This window comes from Rhagoletis zephyria, unplaced genomic scaffold, assembly GCF_001687245.7.
Source record: "Rhagoletis zephyria isolate East Lansing unplaced genomic scaffold, Rhagoletis_zephyria_1.1 Rzeph_scaffold_02872, whole genome shotgun sequence".
Lineage (NCBI taxonomy): Eukaryota > Metazoa > Arthropoda > Insecta > Diptera > Tephritidae > Rhagoletis > Rhagoletis zephyria.
Genome location: NW_016159956.1, coordinates 18,605 through 42,638, shown reverse-complemented (window position 1 = coordinate 42,638; position 24,034 = coordinate 18,605). Strand labels below are relative to the sequence as shown.

Genomic DNA, 24,034 nt, shown 5'->3' with positions numbered 1-24,034 from the left:
GCGTTTTATAATTTACTAATCATTGATTGCTTTTCTCCCTGTTCTCATTACAGTTGTAGTTCACGTTATGTCGGCGATCATTGTGAACACCTGAATCCTTGCTTTACCGGCTTGCTGCGTTGTCAAAATGGCGGCACCTGTCAGCCATCGTATCGTAATGATCGCCTTGGCATCTCCTGTTTATGTCCGCTTGGCTTTACCGAATCTTTGTGCGAGATACGAGTGCCGAATGCTTGTGACTCATCACCGTGTCGCAATAGTGGCTCATGTAATCTGAAAACATTGGATGATTACACGTGCTCCTGCATGAATGGATATACAGGTAAGTGAATCACGATACAAATAAAGCGTACTTATCCAAAAAACAAAAAAAAAAAACACACATCGATTATATTTTTTCATTTATCTTTTGAAGCAAGAGCAAAAAGTTAAATTTCGCAAATATTTTTTTAGCAAAGGAAATCCTCTTATTTTTTTATTATTTATCAAAATAAAGGTTAGGAATAGAAATTAAGTAAAGTGCTGGGGCCCTGTCAAGTAGTAAAAATAAAAGTGAAAAAGAAGGGTCCGGAAAAATCCTGAAATATTCCAAAAAATCTTAAAAGTTCTAAAAGATCCTGGGAAACCTCTGTAATAGTTTCAAGAAATACCGAAAATGTTTCAGAAAAATCCAAAAACGGGTCAAAAAATTACCATAAGAACTAGAAAAAGTAGCACAAGAAAAACCTTGAGAAGTTCCCCAAAAAAATAGAAAGTACTCCCAAAAAAGCTGAAAAATAAAACAATCAAATCTCGAACAGTCCCGAAAAAGTCGTGAATGTTCCCGGGAACAGCTCGTAAAAATCCCAAAAATTAAGAAAGATTTATTTTGGTTATTTTAGGAGCTCTTCCGGCCGGTAGTTTAAAAAAAGCCAAAATAAGTTTTCTTTTTCCTACTACGCGTTTCGGCGTTGTTTTTCGCCTTTTTTTGTTTTAAATTGCTGCAAAATATTGCGCTAAAAATTCGCTTTTTGATAAAAGTAATACGCGCCTGCAAGCAGTTTTTCGGTCTCTAAGTAATTGGAAAATTTTGAAATCATTTTTTTTTTCTATTGCTGAGTTTCTTTATCGAACCGAAACTGCATGCAATAGAACATAAATCTCATTTTATTTCTCACGAAATTAACATCATTAATTATCTCCAACTTACTAGGCGATTATTGTGAAACACAAAACCTCTGTGCCACATCACCATGCCACAATGGCGGCACTTGCACCTCGGTCAACGGTGGCAACAGTTTCAAGTGCATATGCCCGAAAGGGTTCAAAGGACAGACATGCGCCGAAGATGTGATAGAGTGCGAAGCGAACCCGTGCAAACATGGCGGTACTTGCAAGAATACTCATGGCTCCTACCAGTAAGTACTCAGTCTATTCAAATACACTTAAAAAAATATATATATTACCAATCCACAAAATCATATATATCAACAACCTGTTCCCAAACGCTGTCGTCCCTCAGCTGTCCATTATCTATGGCTTTGCGTGTGGGAAAATTGATTGCGCGCGAATTTGTTTCATGCAAATTAAATGCTTGTTGAACAAAATGTTCAATAACACTTTGAAACAAATTCAATGTTATCGAAAAAATGTGTAAATATAACGCTAAATTAAATGCAATTTGAAACAATGCTAATGCTTAATTTATTTAACCACAGCGGAACGATGGTGAAACAAGAATTAAGTTTGGAAAAAATTTGCATTTGAAACAAACAAAAAATTACCAATAAGTGTAATAAATTTTCAGTTAGCGCGATTTGACAAAAATAAAAATAAATGTATGCACAATTCGGTCACCAAAGTGTGGATGTGACAAAATAAACAAGAAAACATATGTAAAACAGATCGCCAAAAGTTAGAATGAAAAAATACCAATATTACTAAGCATTTTGTATAAATTAGGCGCTCGCTGTATAGATCGCGCGTTTCTCCACTCAATCGGCATTTTTTCCGCCTCGTTCCACAGCTGAATTGCTGCCCCTACGCTTTACTGTTTCTTAATTTTTATTTTATTTTTTTTTTTTTTGTTGTTTTCGCCTGCCTTTTTTGCCACCAAAAATAGATAAACTAACTTTTCGACTGCCACCACTAAATCTCGCTAACGAACTGAACGCCATAAATAATGCGATAGATCTGCACAATTAAAATATAAAAGCCATTAAGATACTAAATCAGTGAGTAGCGTTTAATATATTTGCGATTCGAAATTGAATTAAATTGACATAATGTGATTAAAATTAAAAAAAAAAAAAACACAGAAACAAAAACTAAATTTATTTGCATACGAATATGGTAAAATGGTTGCGGTGCGAAAGCTGCGCTAATGCTGATTGGCTGAGCGGCAGCGTTTTTGTCGAAGGCGCTTGCGCATTGGAGCACTTTAACATATTTTTCATCTGATCAATATGTGATTGCTGCGTCCTATTGGGCACGAGTTTTCCATTGTTATGTATATATGTATGTATAAACACTCGCATGCTGTTGTTGCTTTTGCCTGCTTTTCAACGCCTCCAAACAGCGGGTGCTCTGACGACGATGGTGCCGTGCCGTGCCTCATGAGTTTCAAATTTCCGGTTTGCTATTGTAGCAATCGACAGACAAGTCAAACAAATTAAAAGTGATTTTTCTATGCTTTTATGTGGTTTCATTCATTAACATACTTAATTTTATTTATTTGTTTTTGTTTTATTTTTCATTTAATTTGAATGTTAATAGTTACAAAACGTTGAAGCCACTGCTTCGATTAAATGAGGTGGGCAAACGAAAACAGAAAAACTTTTCAAATAAATTAAACTAGAACTAATAGATAAATGGTAACAAATTGTATTATTATCATTTAGTTGTTGCTGTTGCTTTTCTACATATACCTCACTTTTGGTAGCAACTAAAGTGCCATCGAAACACATGTTTTTCGGCGTTTTAGTGATTGTCATTGGCGGCGACAAAGATTTGTGTGTTTTCCGATTTTTTGTTGTTGTTTTTTTTTGCTGACGTCTATGGAAATTTATTGCAATTCAATGATATTTCGCTGTGAGTTATGGGCTAAAGCGTGGGCAGGTAAGATTTGTGATTGGAAAAAGTGAAAGTACGGAAGAAAAAGGTTGCAAGAATTAACATGTATAAAATTCATATGATTGTTTATTTGGAACTAAAACCAAGCCACGCTTTCATTAAAAACAGCAATCTATGTAAAAACCGCTCACTTCAAATTTCCACGGTCAACGAGCAGATTGGTCTCTCAACACACAAAGCCTGTTCATAAAAGTGCTATCCTAATTCATCTTCTTCAAGGCAGCCTCCCTAACAATTGCTTACAAAGACACATAATGCGCTGAGACGTCTCATCCTCTTCAAGACAATGGTGGTTTCAGCTCATTGGCGGTCTCGTCACCTTCAGTCTCACAATGTCCTGCTACCTAGCAGTGTTTCTCGCTTCCAAAAGTTAAAGTGTGTCAATGCACTCGTTGAAGAGCATGGATGTAATCGTCCTACTGAATAGGACCCCTTATGACTGGTCAGTAATCCCACAAGTTGTCTGTGGTCCCGTCCGCTAAAGGAAAATAAGTACGAGTACCTAGCTAGATCTTCTGAGATTGAGAACAACAATAGTTTGGTCTACCCGCAGCCCTGAAAGCCATTGCTGAACGAAAACGATGGCTTCAGTGTCTAAAGCTGCGAGTGCTAAAAGTGATTCTTAAGGCAAATGGTTAAACCAAACTAGACTAAGCATGACGAACAAGCGCACAACTAAAATGTTGGTTTTATTCCAGCTGCTACTACCCAGCAAACATTGAGGTTAGTTATCGATTAGATAATGATTGGAGAACTAGCCACATTCTCCAATCTCAAACGTTTGAGATCGACTCGAAAAACTATCGAGAATCATAGCAATCTCAACAAAAATGGGTCATAGTTCTCGACTCAAGAAAATATAAATTCTCTAATCGAATTCTAATGTTGATCTCTAATGGGACTCGAATTTGAATTTCAAACTGCTATTTTGCTTTATTAAATAAAACGCTTTGTTTGTAAAATTTTGATTAAATGTATTCGCAATAAAATTATAATGAATTATTTGAACTTAAAAAAAATTATGATTCATTCATTTGGAATATTGCTTATTTACACTTATTTGAATTTGCGTTGTTTCTCTAATCGTTCTCGAATCGAATTCTAATGTAGTTCTCTAACTTCGTCATCGACTCGAGGACGATTAGAAAAATACCCTAGTTATCTAATGTAGAAATCCAAATTTCTCTAACGTTAGAGACTGTGTTTGCTGGGTATGCAAGCTAGTAAGCTTAAGTTAAAAAGATGTTCCGACAGATCTTAACTAACACAAATTTACATACCAAGTAGCATGAACCTTTCCCAAGAGGTTCTGGAAAGTAAAATCTTCTCCTAATTCCATGGTTTCTGAAGTTTCATCAAAAAGATAATCCTTTTAAACAAGTAACGATAAGCAGAGTGTGTATTATCTAATATGAAAAATATGTACATATATCTGAAAACCATAAAGTGCTAGAATTTCTGTCCTGTATCTTTAGTTCACTTGTCTATATCGGTAATATTTTAGAAAACGGTTAAATAATTATGTGAACAGGACATTCATACGATTTTTATAACAAATATTTAAATTTAATATAAAAAATTATGTCCATTTGATTTCGTATACGAATAAAACATATTAATAAAAGTTCCCTGCATACCGGATACTTAATGAAAGTTCGCCAATTCTCTGCTGGACTAATTAAGTTTTTGCAAAGAAAAGCTACATTTAATAATTTTATACATACGTACATACATATGTATATGTATGTACATTAGAGAAATAAGGTATTGTTTGAATGTATTCAATAAGTAGTTCATATTAAATATTTTCCCATAAAAAAAAAAATAGCCTAAGCATATTACTACCATATTGCTTCCTTTTCAACTAGAATTTCTAGTTTCAAGTGCAAAAGCGACATACTTATGTACTCAAATATGTATGTACATACATACATACAAATGTGTATCCTTACTCAGTAATCAAATGTACTAGTAGTAAACTACCTCACAACTAGTATGAACCGCATGCCCAACTAGTCAGCCAACTATCTTTTTTCCATGCAACAAACGTGGGGTTGTCCTACAAGATGGCAATTGTCAGATTTCGGTCAAAAACATACCAGTCTCATACTAGTTCAAAATAGACAGAAAAATACTAGTCCAATTATGGACCAAAACCACTACTTTGGGAGTCAAAAAATAAAATGTATTCAGGAATATACAATAAAAAGCTTTTGATTAAGTACACTTAAATATATTACAGATCTTTATTTATCAGCCTTAGATTAGCCAATAAATAGTCTTAAACTTTTTGAGTATTAATTAAAAGGAAAAATAAATACACAAATATTTCAAACTTTCGAGCATAAGTTTAAATGAATTTTTAATTAAATATTATTAAACGTAAAATCTGCCAAGTAAAATAAATACTATATTTTTTATCTTGTTTACTAATATTAAATACGCAAAAAATTTTTTGCTTTGCCCACCGCCGTAATTTTACGCGTTCCTTTCCCACTCTGTCTCACTGAGAGCGCGACAAAAATGTGCTGAACACTCTTTGTTCGAATCAAACTGATTTTGATTTTCTGTCCGAACGACTTGATGATTCGGGTAGCCGCGTTCTCCGTTAGATTGCGTTTGCAGCGAATTGCATGTGTTTTTTGCCCTCAAAATCATATGTAGGCAACAATATCATCAGCTGTTTGCTTTAGAACAAAATAAAATGTGCCGAACTGACCGGTGAACCGTATTTACTTCAGCACCCTCTGCGGCAAAAATGTTTTGAGAGCAAATAAAAAGTTGTCCGGACACGAACGGTGGACCCGCATTTACATAGTTGCCATAAAAATTTTCACTCTAGCCAAGAGCTAATAACACCCAAAATGTTTTTTCTTCATAACTCTTCCAATTGTAATGTGATTTCAAAGCGAGGCTTATGAGACCGAAACCCTTTCAAAGTAAGGTTTCAAAATACTTAAAAGAAAACTTTTTCGTGACCCAGTCTAATGTATGTAGATGCATTTATATTGTTCTGCAGGGTGTACCCACCCTCTATTTACAAACAATATGTGTTTACATTTGTGCTGTTGCTGAAGTAGTAATGCAAATTTTATTTACTAACAATAATAAATGTTTAATCAAAAATCGTATGCAAAAAATAATTTCAAATCAATTAAAATCAATAATAATAATTAGATTATGTGGCGAAAAGCAAATGAAATGAAATGAATGTAGATATGCAAGCAAACATACATATTTATAAACATACGCTGGAATATATATGTACATACATGTATGTATATACGAGTACATAAGTGTGTCCATGGTAGTAAATATTTAATAATCGTGACTGTAGATACCAAAGGAATTTCAGAATACAATAAAATATGAGCGGTAATCTCTGCACAAAGATACATTCTAAAGAGAGCTGAAAATACTAGTGTATGCTCATATCCCTGCAGTACCAAGTTGAGGTGCGTTTATTAAAAAAAAAAATAAAAATATTTTCTTAAATAAATTTTTAATCGATTACAAGTGCGCTTGCCTTTGGCAACGAAGTTTTGTGCGCTAATTAGGCATTTCCGTCTGCTTTTTCATTCACACGGCGATGTATGTATGTATGTAGTAGCATTTTGTTTCACCACGCCTAGGTAGATGATTTATCTTAGTAGGAAGTCTCGCTTAATGCTCCAATTAGCCGCTCTACCTTCCCATGTGACCTTTGCGTGCGTGGCTGCAGGCATTTCGGCATTTAAAGTTTTTTTTTTTTTAGAAATATATTGAGCGCTATTTTATGTGAGTCATTGCGTTAAAAAGTGATTAACTTTCATGAAATTTTGCTGAGGCCCAATTCTTAGAATTGCTTTTCGAAAAGTAGCTTTCAATCATAAATGCAATGAAGATCGACTTAAAAGCACAGCAGTTAATTAATGCATTTTTACTGATCTATATGTCAATGTACTTGAAAATCTCAGTTTTAAAAGGCACCGAAACAAAAGCAATTTAAATAATTGAAATCATTAAATATATTAATTACAAAATCATTACCGATTACAGAGAGATGTGGCTTTAAATGGCGGCACAGCACACAGTTCGCGTTTGAAAATCATTATTTGATTGCGTGTATGTAGGTACATTAGAGTGGTCCAAAAAATAAAATTTTCCGTGATAGGCCTTGGGGCACCTTCCAAAATTTTTGCTCTTGCCGAAAAAGGTGTTGGTACCAAACTTTGCATTTCTAAGTATAAATTTAGAGGGTGCTCATATTTTACTCTAGAAGTATTGTGCACATATATTAATCAAACAATTCGTTAAGCAACCTAAGAATATTTCAAATTTAAATTATCTAAAAAAAATCACAAGCTTCAGTTGTCATGGCAACAGTAGCAATTTATAAAAATCAGCAAAATTTTTGCCAGTTTCACATCGATCCAGTAGCTCATTTCAAAGTCATTGAGCATCCTGCATTGGTTATAGTAGAAAATTGAAAGTTGGTATAGATATTACAAATGTCAAAAGGAAAAAGCTGAGGTAGTGCCCCGTTTGCTAGGATGAAATTTTTTTCCCCCATACAAAAATTGCACCACTCTAATGTGCATACATATATGTATGTATTTTTTTTTTTGTTGTTACTTTTATATACACATCGAATTCTTTCATATGATTTTGCCATTATTTACGCGCTTTGTGCTGTGCGCTGCTGCCGCCTAGGCATTGCGCTTAATTATCGCTTTAATGTGCGTGCTGAATTGTGCTGGCGGCAAGCTGTTGCGAAAGCAACAAAATGTCGGGGAAAAAAGTAAGCAACAGCTGAAATATTAATAGCCATAATAATATTCATATTACTATTGGTTAATTCGATATACCTAGATATAGGTAAGTACTACATACATATGTATGTACATATGTATGAACACATGTTCAGCGGTAACACAATTCGCATTTGATATTCATTTTACACAGTTCATTAGCCACTTAAAATCCATCAAAGGCAACGACAATAGTGCGTTTTTCGCGTTTTTCATTATTTTATTTAATTTTATGCGTGTATGAACATAAATAAATACATATAGGTATACATACGTGCATACATACATTCATATTGCCCGTTGTATAAGGTGTTCGGTTTCTACGCTAATGTTTTCAATTTCAATTTTTCATATAAAAAGCTTAAACAGCGTGTCAGACGTGGCAATGCAATTAATTTCGAAAAGGCTGTCAAGTTGAGAAAGCAGTTGAACGAGCTGTCATACGTTGCATGTAAAGTGTCTTTCGAAAGAGGTTTTTTATTTCCGAAAGGCGAATTGCAGATTGCTAATGCAGCACGAGCAAGTTGAAATATATTTCCGAAATCGATTTGCGCGCTTTCAGTTGCAGTCACATCTTGCAACTTATATTTCTGAAACTGATTTCCGAAATATGACAAAAAGGTCTTTCTGGCTGTTCACACGTGGAAATAAAATTTCTCTTACTCAATTGACAGCGAATTGCGTGGAAAAGTTGGAAATATTGCCAAGTGTGACACGCTCTTAATGGTTGTTTGTTTTATGTGCGCGCTCACAAATTTTTATTAATTATAAATCATTATAAATTAAGCGTATATGATTTATGTTTTTATCTATATCCAAGTTGGCAAAATGAGAATTAGGCGGCCTTTAGGAGCCCCTACTTAATGATGAATAAAAGTGTGTGCCATAAGGGCATAAAACATATAACATATAAAATGACGCACAAGAATGGAAAAGAAATTTTCTTCTATCAAAATATGTATCTTATATCATTGTGCAGCTCGCAAGAAGAAAATGCTCGTAAATTTATTTCTTCAAGAAATTTTACAGCAATAGCAAAGTACTTTTTCTAGCAACCGAAATAATATTTTTTTTTGTGATTTTTTTAAGAGCTGCAGACGTCCCTATATTCGAAATTTTTCGATGATGACTGAAAACTTATTCGCTATTTGCATTATTCATTTTCCTGATTATGCCCATCCCTGTCTCGGTTAATGAACCAATCTAGTGGTTATATAAATGGAGTCGATCTGGACTGGCTGGGTAACCTAGTGGGCACTAGATCATAATTTTATGTATTTCCAAAAGGAATGGATAAAAAGTCTAGTTTGTGTAGGGTTCCCTCTTATTCCCTTAGCGATTTTGGCCGAGTTCAGCAAAGCGCTCCAGTTGTTTCTCGCCAAGTCCTTCTCAACTTCCCATCGCATTTGGGCCTTCCCTTCGTCTGCTACCACCAGCTTAGCCGCTGTATTTTTATTCGCTGCATTAGGTCCATGTCGTTGTAAAGCTCATACAGCTCATCGTTCCATCGGCTGCGGTACTCGCCGTTTCTATAGGGTCCCCTACATACATTATTTACTCACTGCAGATTCATTTGTTAAACGTTCTGAAGAAAATCAACTGAGACTAGAAACTGATTCCGGTCAAATAAAGATGGCTTATGAACCTTCTTTCCATTGCTTGTCGAAATGGAAAATCACAAACGTGTGAAATTCATTGTCCTGTCGTGCGACTTAATCTTTAAGGATTTATTCTAACGCAGCTTAAGGTATCTACAACCTCCGCTGGAAATACAGTAATTTGCCCATTACAAATTCAAGCTTTTGGTGCCGGTTCCACAATTATCAGTACCCATTCTATTATGGATTTCTGAGCCCACTGAATATCAATGAACAAGATAAAAGGTAAATTCAAGAATTTACTGCCAACCAGATTTCCTTGTTCGTGGGGACGGAATATCAGCATCTTTATAATCCTAGGATATTTCGGAGAATATCAGTCTGCCGCTTCAAGGGAGGTGATATGTATCAGATATTGCAGCCCGTTCAGAATACTGCTGCTTAAGCTGACACATAAAACAGAGTACCTTCTAGCAGCAGTTCCGAAGCTGTACTTGAACCGCTTTCTATTAATTCTGTTAGCAAAAAAACATGCCAACCTTTATAGTTTCTTGGAACAATCAGCAGTGTATACATTTTTTGAGTTTTTTCGACCAACACCTTTCAAAATTGTAAGACACAATAGTACCCACGATTAGAAAAATGTTAGAAAAAATATTTACCCTTATAAACCCATCAAAAACGTCAGCGTTATGTTTGAATTCTGCTTACTGGAAAATAAAAAATTATTATTCATCATAGGTATGTAACTGGCGCCCGTTATTTCTACAATTTGCCGCTTGCTATTTTCTATACTGCAACAGTTGTGGTACAACATTTAATGGTCAACTGATTAAATCAAATATGTACATATGTACCTTCGAACGATGCGACTCGATGGTGGGAACAATTTCGCGCGCACACAACAACCATATTTGCTGGTGATAAAATTAATCAAAACAATTTCTTTTTAATTTCTGTGAAATTAAAAAAAAAATACTAAACACAAACCCATACAAAAGTATAAGAGAAGAAATATATTAAACAAATAAATAAATAAATAAATATCATAGAAAATGCATTCTTACTTATGTATAATGCTTATAACCCAGTAAGAAAATTTTTAGATTTCAAAAAAATTCCAATAAAATTTTATATACTATTTCGATAAATATTTAATATGTATGTGCAATAATTCCAATAGCAAGCATGCATATCGTCACCGTCAGTGGAAGATCCACCTATCTCGGCAGCCAGTTCGAAAATGCCCTGTCTTAGAAAACTTTTCAAGAACGCCCCACTTCAGAATTTGAATGGAAAACGACTATCTCAGAATTTGGTTGAAGAACGCCTTATCTCAGCTGCCGATTCAAAAACGCCCTATATCAGCATATTTTCTATATATTTTGAAGTGATTTAGGGCATTTTTGAACCAAATTCTGAGACAGGGCATTTTTCAACTCCGAGATAGGGTGTTTTTCAATAAAATTCTGAAATAGGGCTTTCTTGAAAACTTTTTTGGGATAGGTCGCTTTCGAACTGGCTGCCGAGATAGTTCCATCTTCCACTCAGCAGTCGATATTTTTTGTTAATCTTTCAAATCCTGTATATCCACTTATCACCATAAATTAAATTACCAAAAATTAATATCCATATTTTAAGGTACCAAAAGTGTTTATCCATTTTTTTTAATTACCAGAAATGTTGGCTCAAATTTATGTCCAAAATTTTTTGGCCGGGGTTTAAGGGACCACATCCTATATCTAATTTCCAAATTGCCAATAATATTCAGTTTATAAGTTTTATATGTTCAGTTGTTTCAGTGTCCGGTAATTTATGTCAACATTTTAAATAAAAAAAAAATATGTCGAGTTTTAAACGTACAGTTTTTAAACGTTATATTCGTTATAACCAGTATTCAAGAGACCATTAATACCAAATTAATATCAAATTTCAAAACTGACATAAAATGTATGTATGTCTAATCTTATAAGTACTAAAAATCACAGTTTTCAAATGACCAAACATTTATATCCAGTTTTCAAACTTAAAAATCAAAAATGTCTAACTTTAAAGTTTCCAAGGATTTACGCCTGCTTTTAAGTTTATCAGATGTTACACACTCTCTAACAAAGCCAGCATTTATATTTATTTATCCATCTTTAACAATGAGAAATGTGGCCACAAATTAATGGCCGTTTTTTAAATTACGAAAAGTTTATATCCAGTTTTTACAATATCAAAGTTTTAGACTTTTCAAAAATTTATGTCCAGTTTTTAAAATATCAAACACTTTTGTATAGTTTTAAACTATATTATGTCCAGTTTCTAAAGCTTATGCCCATTCCATAAGAAACATACATTTTGGGCATTTTTTAGAGACCATAAATGTATGTCACTTTTTCCTACAAATTATGTCCTGTTTTTAAATTACCAGAAAGCACAAATCTATGCTGTTTTCTTCTAACAGGCCAAATATGTATGAAGTATTAATTTTAATTATACATTTGTTGTACATATAATATTCCGACCAAAACGCTCCAACATGCAGTTTTTTTTAATTTTTTTTTTTTTAATTTCAGTTATTTTAACATTATGCACATACGTATTTAAGTAGTGTAAATTTGTTTTCGCTCCAATGCAAACTAAGCTTCATTATCAATTAATTGCTATATAATTTTTAAAGTTAGCGGCAATTGTTTTTTTTTGTTGTTGTCATTGTCTGTCGTTGGCGATCGCAAATTAATTGTTAAACCATTTTCGGCGCAATCTTATAACCCATCCTTGCCGCATTGATTGTTGTATCTATTTATGTACATATATTGTTGCTGCTGTTGTTAGTACTGTTAATGCAGTTGGCTACCGTTCGTTGCCGATGGCTTCTAATTTTTTGCTGCCGTTTTGTGTAAGTCCTTTCCTTAGCTTTTCATCTGCCTTGGCTATTTATTGCTCACTCATGGGCATTTTTTTTTTTCAATTTTGACGCAGCGGTTTTTGTTGCTTCACTCAATGTGTGCAACATCACTCAACACTAACCGTTTCTGGTGTTTACTAACTGCAGCAACATTGCTGCTTTGTTAGTATGTACTGTTGTTGCAGTAGCAGACAAGCATACATACATACATACATATGTATGTACATGTACAGCTACTATATATATATATTTTAGCTGCCGGCCGCGGCGGCTGGCTATAAGGTCTTTCATTTTCAGCAGAGTTTTCCTTCCACTTTACTTGATTTTTTTTTTATTCTTTCTCTTTTTTTGCTCACTTGCTGCTTGATCGTTTGGCGAAATAAAGACAAATTTGTTGTTTAAACGTTTTTTCTCAGGCCCATTTGTTTTGTTGCACTTAATACAAAAGTTTGTTGTTAGAGTTTGGTGCTGTTTTCTTTTTTTTTTTGTTTTTGCTATGCTATAACTCGCATCGTCTAGCAGCCATTTATGGGCAAGTTTCCTCGAAGAAAATTAGAAAAAAGAAGAAATAAATTGTAGTTGTTGTCATTGCTGTTACTACGTTATGTTGTTGCTACATACATACATACTTACATATGTACATATCTATATACATAACGTCTTTGCGGCAATTGTGGCAAATATTCAATAGTCAGCGCACGTCGTTAACGCGACTGACTGACTGACTTGCAGACAAAACAACAGCCAATCGGTCGGACGGACTGTTGGTTAGCCAACCGAACAGTGAACAGGTCTTTTAGGGCTTTTTTAATTGACCAGCAAACAACAACAACACAAGGCAACAAAAACAGGCTAGCTACCAGCAAGTATGTAGCTTTTTGATTGCAACAGTTAGCTAAGTTGTTGTACGGGGGAAAGACGGACGCATGAGCGATCTGTTGTACATACTTGTGTGGCGTACAGTTAGCTTTTTTGTGCTTATTCGATGTAGTTTTTGTTGTTTTCATTTTGGAAAAATTTTGAGCATTTATTTAATTAACTCTAATATAAGGTTTAATTGATAATTTAGTTAGTTGTCTTAATTACTAGCGTTGCTTGTTTATTAGTTTTATGGTTGAGTTGTTGTTGTTGTTATTGCTGTTTGGCGAGTGTTGTAAATCCATACATGTTTTGTTAGTTGCTTGATACCTTTTACGAAGTGTGTGTAAATGCGAAAAAGGCAAAGAAGTTAAAGAAAAATTTTAAATAATATAAAATAAAATAAAAAAATTTAATTAAATAAACTGAAAATAAATCAGATTGTAAATTAAATTAAGTATAAAATAATAAAATTTTATTGCATTATAAAGTGGACACTTCAGATATTCGGATCTTGCCGGCAGGAACCAACTTTCAGGTGTCGATATATATATAAAACCCTCTTTTTAACCGACTTCCAAAAAAGGAGGAGGTTATTCGTTCGTTGGAATATTTTTTTTTATATATGTTACCGCATATCTAACTTTGGACCACGTCAACCGATTTCGCGAATTCTTTTTGCATCGGATATATATATATATATATATATCATGATCCATTGATCGGATCTGAGACATTAACTAAATATATATATATATATACAGTTGTCCACAAAATAATAGGAGTGCGATATTTTGACCAGTTTTGGCTATTTGTCTTTTGTTTATTTAATGTCTATTATTTTTTTATAAAAGCCTAGCTGGCTATACAACAAACACCATATAAATTCAGATTTTAAACTTTGTATAAAAATTATAAAAATTTTGCAATTTTCCACCCAAATTTCAAACTTTTTAATCAGAATCTTTAGAAAAAATTCTGGTATGCAGTTTTGTAGCACATTCAATTCTAGTCTGAAGAAGTGCAAGTTTCAAGCGGCTAAAAAATTCCGTTGATTTTTGGCAATTTTTTTGCTGGCAGTGTCCTCCATATAAAAGAAAATTGTCGACATACTTTGTATGGAAAAAACGTGAAACACCTTTAACCAAAAAAATTCTCAAAAATCAACGGAATTTTTTAGCCGCTTGAAACTTGCACTTCTTCAGACCAGAATTGAATGTGCTACAAAACTGCATACCAGAATTTTTTCTAAAGATTCTGATTAAAAAGTTTGAAATTTGGGTGAAAAATTGCAAAATTTTTATACAAAGTTTAAAATCTGAATTTATATGGTGTTTGTTGTATAGCCAGCTAGGCTTTTATAAAAAAAATAATAAACATTAAATAAACAAAAGACAAATAGCCAAAACTGGTCAAAATATTGCACTCCTATTATTTTGTGGACAACTGTATATATATATATAGCTGCCTTGCTAAATTAAAGTTACCGGGCTACACGGCATTAACCTCCGTTTTAGAAATGCACTTTATTATACAAATTTTTTCGAGGAAAGAACGGAAACACAGTTTTGGAAGCAGGTATTGAAGGATTAGCCGGTAGATTACATTCCGTTCTTCCTCAATTGTTGTCCAAAACCTAATTTCACAATTAAAGCAAGGAACAATATAGTCCGAGCTTTGGCCCAAGGCCCTACAGTTGAACTCCTCAATGACCATCAATCTTCTTGCGGATTTACCAACAAGATTCCCGGTAAGTAAATCGATGAGAAAGGCAGACTGAGAACTCATGCTACAGCAGTCGCTCTCATGATACACAATACAGCGAGACGCCAAAATTTCACCACGATTTCCTACATATTTCGCAATCTACCATCCACTACTCCCACCATAGACTGCTCCCAGATACTTTGTGTGGTCTTTTAAGGTCAAATCTATGTAACCCGTCTCAACACCGTGCTGCTCGGAATTAAAGCCCGAATGAAATATTTCACTTGTGAACCCTCTTAAAGATTGGGCAATTATGACCAATGTAATGCTATTACATTCATGATTACAAGTGCATAAATAGTCCATTCAGCGATCTCACCCAAGAGCTTAACATAACCGCACTTAAAAGAAAATATATAAAAACACATTCATACATTCACAAACTTTCCCAATGACGCGCAAATTACTGAGCCACTTCCGTTAACAATTTAAACAAATAAAAGCAGACAAATACTATGATAACCGTGAAAACTAAAAAAAAAGCAACTCAGTTATTTTTAACCACTCAACAGATGCAACGGATTTATTGCGTGCAAAGCCAAACTGCAAAAGCAAATCGCCGTTAATGCTGCAACACATACGAGAGCAGCTACTGAACTGCATTAAAATTGGGATGCAACAACAAAAACTCATTAATGCATTAGCAGCATCGTTACAACAACATTTTTTATGTATGTATGTATGTTGTAACGACTTCTCGCTGAAAACGAATTTGCCTGCATATGTAGAGACGATCGTGCAAATTACGGTACGAGTAAATGAAGCAGCAGCCGAACCAACTCCTCAACTGACAATGCCAATGTCGACGGTGGCAATGATGTGCTGATGATGCTGGCTGCTGCTGCTGCTGCCGCCGCTGGTAAACTAATCTGGCTACTGTCATTTACGAAAAGCAAAAAGTTTAAGCATCAGCAAATCAACAAAAAAAAAAAAAGAACGTCAATGCAGTGATATTTTAGTGCAACAGCTGTGCATTTTTTGCTACCTGACAGAGTGCAGTTGCCACTGCATGTTGCACTTTGCTACTCAAACGCCTCGGACGGCAGTCATTTAGCTAGTCAGTCAGGCAGTCAGCATGCCAGTCGATGGAAGCTGAGTGAGTGGCCATTAAAATTACAGCAGCACAAGTGGCAAGTGAGGATGTGTGATACACATAGATACACTTATAAATGCATATTCGTGAATTTTTTTCTATATAAAAAAAATAGGGGTTGCACTGGTATCGTATCACAGTGGCCGCCATGATCGTGATCATACCTCAATGGCTTTTAGCTTGTTGTAGCAAATCTCTCTGCTTACTTACTTCCAGTTGCCTGGTTGACTGACTGATGGTCAGGCTGGATGGCTGACTAGCTGTTTGTCCATCTATCAACCACTTTAAGTTGCGCTGTAAACCCACTATTTGCCGCATTTTCTTGCTGCCGTCGTTAGACTATTTTCCTGCCTGTCTGATCTTATTCTGACTGCATGGTGTTTATGTGATCTTAGGAATTAGCTGCCGCCTGCAGCTACAATTTCCGACAGCCTCGGTATATGCACTTGTCAGTCGCCTTGGCAAATACGCAATTAGAATGCGGAACTGGGGCAGGATTTCATGAAGAGAGTGGCATTGGAAGCAGTGAAGCTTGGTTAAGTTAAGGAAATTGATCACTTAGATGTTGTTGTTGTTGTTGTTGCGGCACCACCAAGCCCTGCCTAGTTCGGTAAGCCCATCAATCGTGGTCTGCAAGCTCAACCAACGGTAGACCTAGGAAATGTGCAGCTTTGACGGCGTTTGACCAAGAGGAGTGAATGAGTCTAAGTGGGCAAGTGAAGAGGTCAGGTCTGAGTAAGTATGAATCCAGTCGACGATGGGATCCAGATTAACAGGGCCATAGTGGCGCGGGTCTCATGCGGCTGGAGCTGTTGGTCTGCGATACGTGGTTATTTGGCTCCAATAACGGCACTCATGAGACGACAGTCGCTGAAAGCGGTGGCAGACTCTCTGTGAATGCCGTTAGTGGCTTGTCGGTATGCCGTCGAAGCCAAAAGTTGTTGTGGTCGCATTCGGATCGCGTCCTTGCGTTCGATAAAATGCTTTCTGTCTTGCCTGGGAGCAGGTTCGGTTCTGCCTCAAGCTAAAGCCTGTTTGAATGCTTCCTGTGTTATCAGCCAACCGTAAACTGCTTGCTGAACATTACGTTGTGCTCCCTAACTATGAGCATGGATTCCTCACTGTGCAGGTGGTGTTCAAGCGACACCAGAAGGCATCCAGTCGCTGTCCAATGTGTGGCGTTCTGGTAAGTCTGTAGCATTATACTTAGCATTCAACTAGTCTCCGGCGCTTCTGGTGATCGATTTGATAAACTTTTAGCGGTGCTGTACCTAATTTTTTCACTATTTCGGTTGTATGCGCGGAGAAGGAGAGCAAGCTATCTACATATGGCGGTCGATGTAGACTTCTAATTAAAGCTTGACCTCTTTCAACCAGGTGGTAAAGAGGATCACTGTCGATCTCGTAGGGGAGACTGTAAGGCTCCGTGCAGTGAAGAAGCGAATGCGAGTTTGAAGAGGTAGCCATTTACTTTCGAGCACACGTCATCAATTTGATTTCCGGACGCCAATATCGAACTATAGTCAGCGTACGAGGTCAGGGAAACTCGGTGGCTGAGGAGGTTTCGGGATGGTATGGGTTAAACAAAGGTGGGAATAGGATACCCCCTGCGAGACCAGGTGATCTTTACCCTGTCCAGATGTCCCTATTTTACATATGAGGTGTCAGGCAACAACGATATGCAAGCGATTATGTCCCTCTCGCTTATAGTGCAAGTTAGGTATGTACATATGTACATACCAACAAGCTTTGGTCAACTCATCCAAAATTAGCAATTTTTTTTACAAAAATCGTAAATACCAACAAATACTTATACATATATGTACATTGTACAACTTACATACTAAATGTTGTGAGTCTGAAAGAGCCATTGAACATAAAAAAAACTGAAATATAAAAAAAAACATTGCAACTTAATACTCTACGTAGGATATAAGTTTATGTTAACTTGTTTAAAAATTTCAACGTCAGCCATAAACAACAACAAACTGACCGCGTTGAACAAGAGTACGAGTATACAGGGAGGATCGAAAAAATGGACATTGAAAAAAAAATATTAAATTGGTTTTAATGGTTTAACCCTTTCGGTACTACTGGGATAATATGTCCCTTAAAATTTCCAGCTTTCGTATGCTTTCTGTTGAATCTAAAATTTCAAGCCCCTAACTTCCAAGTTTTCCATATAAATATATATATGAAAAATAATACCCTGAAATGCTAGATTGAAAGTGTCGAGCCCTTCTCTAAATTCCATTCTGGCTACGCGCATGCGCGGACTCTATTTGATAAACGACTCAACTCAAACGTCGTTTCTAGCAAATGTTTTCTCGACCTAAACTAAAAATATTTTACTTACCCTGTACATGCATATTTAAAGATACACATGTGTTGTTGCATTGCGCTTTTGCCATTTGCTGTCAGCTCAGATTTAACTTTTTTGTCAGCTTGTTCCTCAATGTGTATGTTGAAAACACTAGGCTGTAGGAAACACAATAACAATGTACGAGTAACTACAATGTACCTTAAAAATCGCTCCCAGAACTTAAAAGACTGCCCTGAAGATAAACGCCGAAAGGAAGTTAAAAACGCAAGCAAGCGAATGAAAATGAAGTGGAAAGAATTGCCAAAAAGACAAGGGGCTCGGACAGCTTAAAAGCCCAGGCAAGCGTTGGATGACAAAATATAAAACACGTAAATACATACATACATACATACATACATACATAAGTACATGCGAGCACATAAAAAAAGTTTAAGTCAAGTAAAAAAGCTTTAAAAAGGAAAATAAAAGTGAACGGGCAACGACATAAAAACATACTTGCATGTGTCGCCTGTTTTGTTATTTTTTTTTTTTGTGTTTTTTTCTGACTTGTGCGAAACATAAACACTGATACTTGTGTATGTGTGTATTTTTGTATGAGAATTGGTGCAAGTCAACCAAAAAGTTTTTGTTCCTGTTTATTTGGTAGGGGTTTGTGTTATTTTTTGGCTATCTTTAAGCTTTTACTGCCTTTAGTGATCTCTGTCTAGTAATTGAATCTTTTGTTTTAAACGCACACACACACATACACCTGCCGGGCCAAGGCACATGTGTGGTTTTGAAGAATTAAAATGGCAAACATACTACATATACATTAATATTTATATATATTCAAATGAATTTTTTTAATTAAATGGGCATTGCATACTCAAATTCTTGAAATTCCTAGAAAAAGGTTCAAAAATTTTATTATTTTGTTTTAATTATTTACGAAGCTTAAATTTTTTTGAAACTTAAAAATAATGGAAATCAAATAAAAGAAAAAACAACTCAGATATCACAACGGGCTTTTCCAGCCCGCTCCAACCTAACCCAGACAAAAAAAATCATTGCCCCCCTTCAAGTATGTACGTGTGAGTGTATCTCGCGTTCTGTAAATGCAATCGGGTTGCATTGTATAGATTAGAAGTATAAGATTTCGTACTAAAAATGCTTTTCTGACAGCTTTGTAATTGGTTGACGACACTACATTCAAACAGAAACTCAATGTATGGGTGCCACACGATCTAACGCAAAACAAACCGCAAAAAAATCGTCCCATTTCACTGGGCTCACTTAAGTCAACGTCGAGCGATAGCGGCCGTGTTTGTAACACGTTGAGCTAACTCAAACGGTGGTCAAGCTATGGATTAACGGCCAGGAAGGTTTTGCCGCGTGGTTGCTGGGATTGGCAAAAGTTGATGCGATGAGCTGTATGAGCTTTACACCGACATGGACATAGTACAGCGAGTTAAAATATAGCGGCTGCGCTGGCTTCAACATTTCGTTCGAATGGAAACAGACGCTCCAGCGCTGAATTTATTCAACTCGGAGCCCGCTTCAGATATCTGAGGAAGGAGCCACCTCTGCGTTGGAAAGACTTGGCTTCACTTGGTATTTCCAATCGGCGCCAGAAGAGGGCGCGACTTCTCATAAAAGATGTAATTTTTTTTTTGCTCAGCCACATCGGATTTCTTCGAATATTTTTTATTAAAAATTAAAAATTAATTTATGTCATTACTTATCGTCTTTTTAGGCATGTGTATGGCTAGGCCTTAAGTATTGATAGAAAGGTGGTAATACCGGGCGTATACGTGACGTGTGTATTTACCCAGTTTTCGACGTATGAATGAGTATTTTTAAAATAAATTCCCGTTATTCGCGCCCAAACTTCTAGATGTAACATTGCGTTCTAAATTTTAAGTGGAGGTCATCGATGGTTTTGAATAAGTTTTTAATATTGTAGAAGTAGTTATAAGGGTAAATACGTACTTATTTTTCATATCGAAACCCTAAAACATTTTTAATTAATATATTTTATTACATTTGGTGTGATTTTGTGTGGTTTTGTTTTATCTTACTTTATATTATTTTTATTATTTTATTTAAGTTTGTTATCCTATCTTATTCAATTTTTTTTTGTTTACTTTATTTAATTTACATAATTATAATTTTTTTATTTTATTTTTTATTTTATTTGTATTGGTTATCTATTATTTTATTTTATTTTGTTTGTTTGTTTTGCTTACTCTATCTACTTCTTTTATTGTATTTTATTTTATTGTATTTAATTTAATTTCATTTAATTTAATTTAAGAATATTTTTTTTATTGTATTTTATTTTATTTTATTTTATTTTATTTTATTTTATTTTATTTTATTTTATTTTATTTTATTTTATTTTATTTTATTTTATTTTATTTTACTTGACTTAATTTTTTACTTTATTTTATTTTACTTACATTTTTTGCATTATTTTTGACTACCATTTGATATATAAATTCCCTGGATACTGACGTTTCATATTGTGTTTTCTCTCTTCTCCCACAGATGCATGTGTCCTGGCGGCTATACCGGCAAAAATTGTGAATCCAAATACATTCCATGTTCGCCATCACCTTGTCAGAATGGCGGCACATGTCGTGCATCGAATGGTCTAACGTACGAGTGCAAATGCCCACCTGGTAAGTGTTTTTTTTTTTTTTGAATTTACTAACATACAAACGTATATGCATGAAAACGCACTTTCTGCACCACTCTTCGCTTAACTCCCTTGTCACATTACAAAACTATTATAAAATATAGCCTTTTTTCTTTATAATTGCCACAATTAAGTTGATGCCATTGCATTAAATTGAGCCATGCAACAGGCGAGGTAGCCAAGCATGCTGTTGCTGCAGCTCACCTGAGTGGCATTGCGCATCGAGTTGCGCAATTTCAAGCGACTAATTGCCGCTAATCTCCGCCTTAAAAGTGCCAGTGCCAAGCAAAGCGGCACAAAAAATATAAATATACGTAAGTGTTTGTTGTTGGGTGTTTAACTAGAAAAGCTAAAGCCGACGCGTAGCAGGCAAATTGCCAACGCTGTCGTCATGTTTTGGTTGAAGGTGGTGGTGGTGGTGGTGTTGGTGGTGGCTAACATGGCAACAACTCTCCTTATATCAAAGTCACCTTTCTACAAATGATTAGTTGTATCGCTCGGTGCGTTCATTCTATTCGCACTCCTTCGCCTTTTTGCGCTCCTCATCGATGCGCGCGCGTTTTAATTGAGATAACGCTAAGCAACCGGAATGGTTCATCAGTGTGCCGCCAACAAACTACCTTAGTTGCCTTCTATGTAATTCTTGTGCAGCGCTGCTCGCTTACCACAGCTTACCACAGCTTGGCGCAAGTGGCGATTAAGTGCATCCAGTTGTATTTACTTACATTGTAGCTAATCAAAACAATATGCACCTGGTCGCTTAGTTACTGGCTGCGCAAATCTTCAAGGCATGGCAGCTTTTTGCTAAATAGTCATTGCAGTGACAAAACTGGTTTCAAAATATTTACCCCTTTTTTATGAAGAAAATTCCATAGAATTACATTCTTTCTTAATATCTGGCGAATGTGCAACCAGTCAAGGAATTGACGAAGATAGTTTAAGTAATTGGTGGAAATGCTGTTAGATAACTCTGACTGGGTAAGCACATGGCTTGTAAAACCTGAAGAGAATACACTGAGTTAGTAGGAGCAGGTTGTAGGTGGCATCTTATTTCTCTGCAGCGGCATGGAATTCCTCATCGAAAAAGTTGTTTCGCTAATATAAACGGAAAATATTGAGGTAATTAATAATGCAAACGTGGCAACTCTCTTATAAAATGCTTTGAAACTAATTTGCTGGAAACATGTAGCGTAAAGTTAACTAATTTACTAAGAAAAAATGTTCTTTCAAAACAGTTAGTAACCTTCTACACAAATATTTCGGAGATAACTTTCGTTATCTCCTTTGACACACGCATTGTAGTGTTTCATTTAACCTGTCATTTAATAAAAATTAAACTTTTATACTAGTGCCACCCTTCAAAAAATTAAGCTTCAAAATTGTGTTAGATGTAAAGCTTAGTTAAACTATCTCGGTTGACAGCCATATTGAAATATTTTATTTTTAATAAAATTGATTTTGGATTTCTAAAAAATTTATTTTTGAAATTAACCTTTCTTAAACTTTCTTTCCCGTTTTAAAGTATTTCATTTAACTAGTTAAATTGATTTCGAATTTCTAATCAAGTGGCAACCTACGTCAAAAATAGTTCCGAAATAGACCTTTCTGAAGCCCATACTAAATTATTTCTTTAAATTGATTTGGAATTTCCAAACAGGTGGCAAGCCTCTTCAAAAATGCCTTCAATATGAAGCTTTTCTAGACCTCTCGTGGATTTGATTTTCATATAAAATCTTTCATTTAATTTGTTGATTACATTTATTTTGAATAAACAGTTGGCAACCCACTTAAAAATCATTCTCGAAATAAAGCTTTCTCGCTTGATACCCAGCTACATAAATATATTTCATTCGACTTGTTTATTAAATTAATGAACCCCTTTCGTTTAACATCCACATTGTTGTAATTTTTTATTTAACCAATTAATTGATTTTAACCTTTTTTTAAAGGTGGCAACTCTATTCATACGATGTATATTAACCCAGGTGATAGCCTATCTGTGCATCAAATTTGATTGAAATACGTCAAGCCGTTTTTGCTTACTCACAAACTTTCACATTGATGTTTTATCGTGTTTTTTAGTACGATGAGCGGAAAAAATTTAAATTAAAAATTTTGCAAACATTTTGAAAAATTATATGTGCCTATAATCTACATACATACATATGTAAATATACTCATCCCGTCTAGTGAAATTGTTACAGCTTAATTCGCACAACATCTGTCATCTGACCTTCTTCATCCATAGCTGCTGGCTAATCTTTCAACGCATATCTTGCCATTATTACGATTATAATTATCATTTATCTTTGCACCACTTCAATTACTTAATTGCCAGCATCCTTTTGAGTGACAGAAAGAAGCGCCAGCAATTAACAACTACATATGTAGTTAAATACGTAATTGCGCAATGGAAGTGTGAAAATCTGACAGCAAAGCTTTGAAATAACTTGCTAGCCGGTGAAGAGAAAAAAATGAAACGCTTACGCACATCATGCATAAGTACGGTGACCATCCGTCCTGTATTATACGGGACAATCCTCTTTTCTGACCCAATATCCTGGTAATTTATTTCTTTTATACGCGACGCCAAATGTTCTGTATTTCTTTTAATGTCCTGTGTTTGTCCCATATTCGGTGTTTCGACGGCTTAACAGCTCATTAAAATGGCATGCCTATCAACGAGTTTTAAGTGATGTTGGTATATGAATGTAATTTTCTCCATAAAAAGTTATTATTTTCTAATATGAATGCCTGTGGTTGGAATCGAGGAATAAATACAGTGACCAAAATTGAAATTAGGACTCGACATTTTAGTAAGTTTTGGCTATTCTGCCTTAGTTTATTTAAAAAAAAAATTGCTAAAAATTAATAGTAAGCCTTAGCGACTTAAAATTGCACTTTGTTATACTCAAATTTAACGA

The 24,034-nt window shown here is 35.0% G+C and overlaps 1 protein-coding gene across 1 annotated transcript; it reads left to right on the top strand.

Annotated features, from left to right (window-relative positions):
• LOC108367939 (neurogenic locus Notch protein-like) lies at nt 1–21,093 on the top strand (the record flags this gene model as incomplete). Its single annotated transcript, XM_017622653.1, has 3 exons — nt 1–322; nt 1,193–1,397; nt 20,960–21,093. Coding segments are annotated over 3 exons (661 nt in total), but the record flags the coding sequence as incomplete, so codon positions are not given.
• Between the last annotated feature and the right edge of the window lie 2,941 nt (nt 21,094–24,034).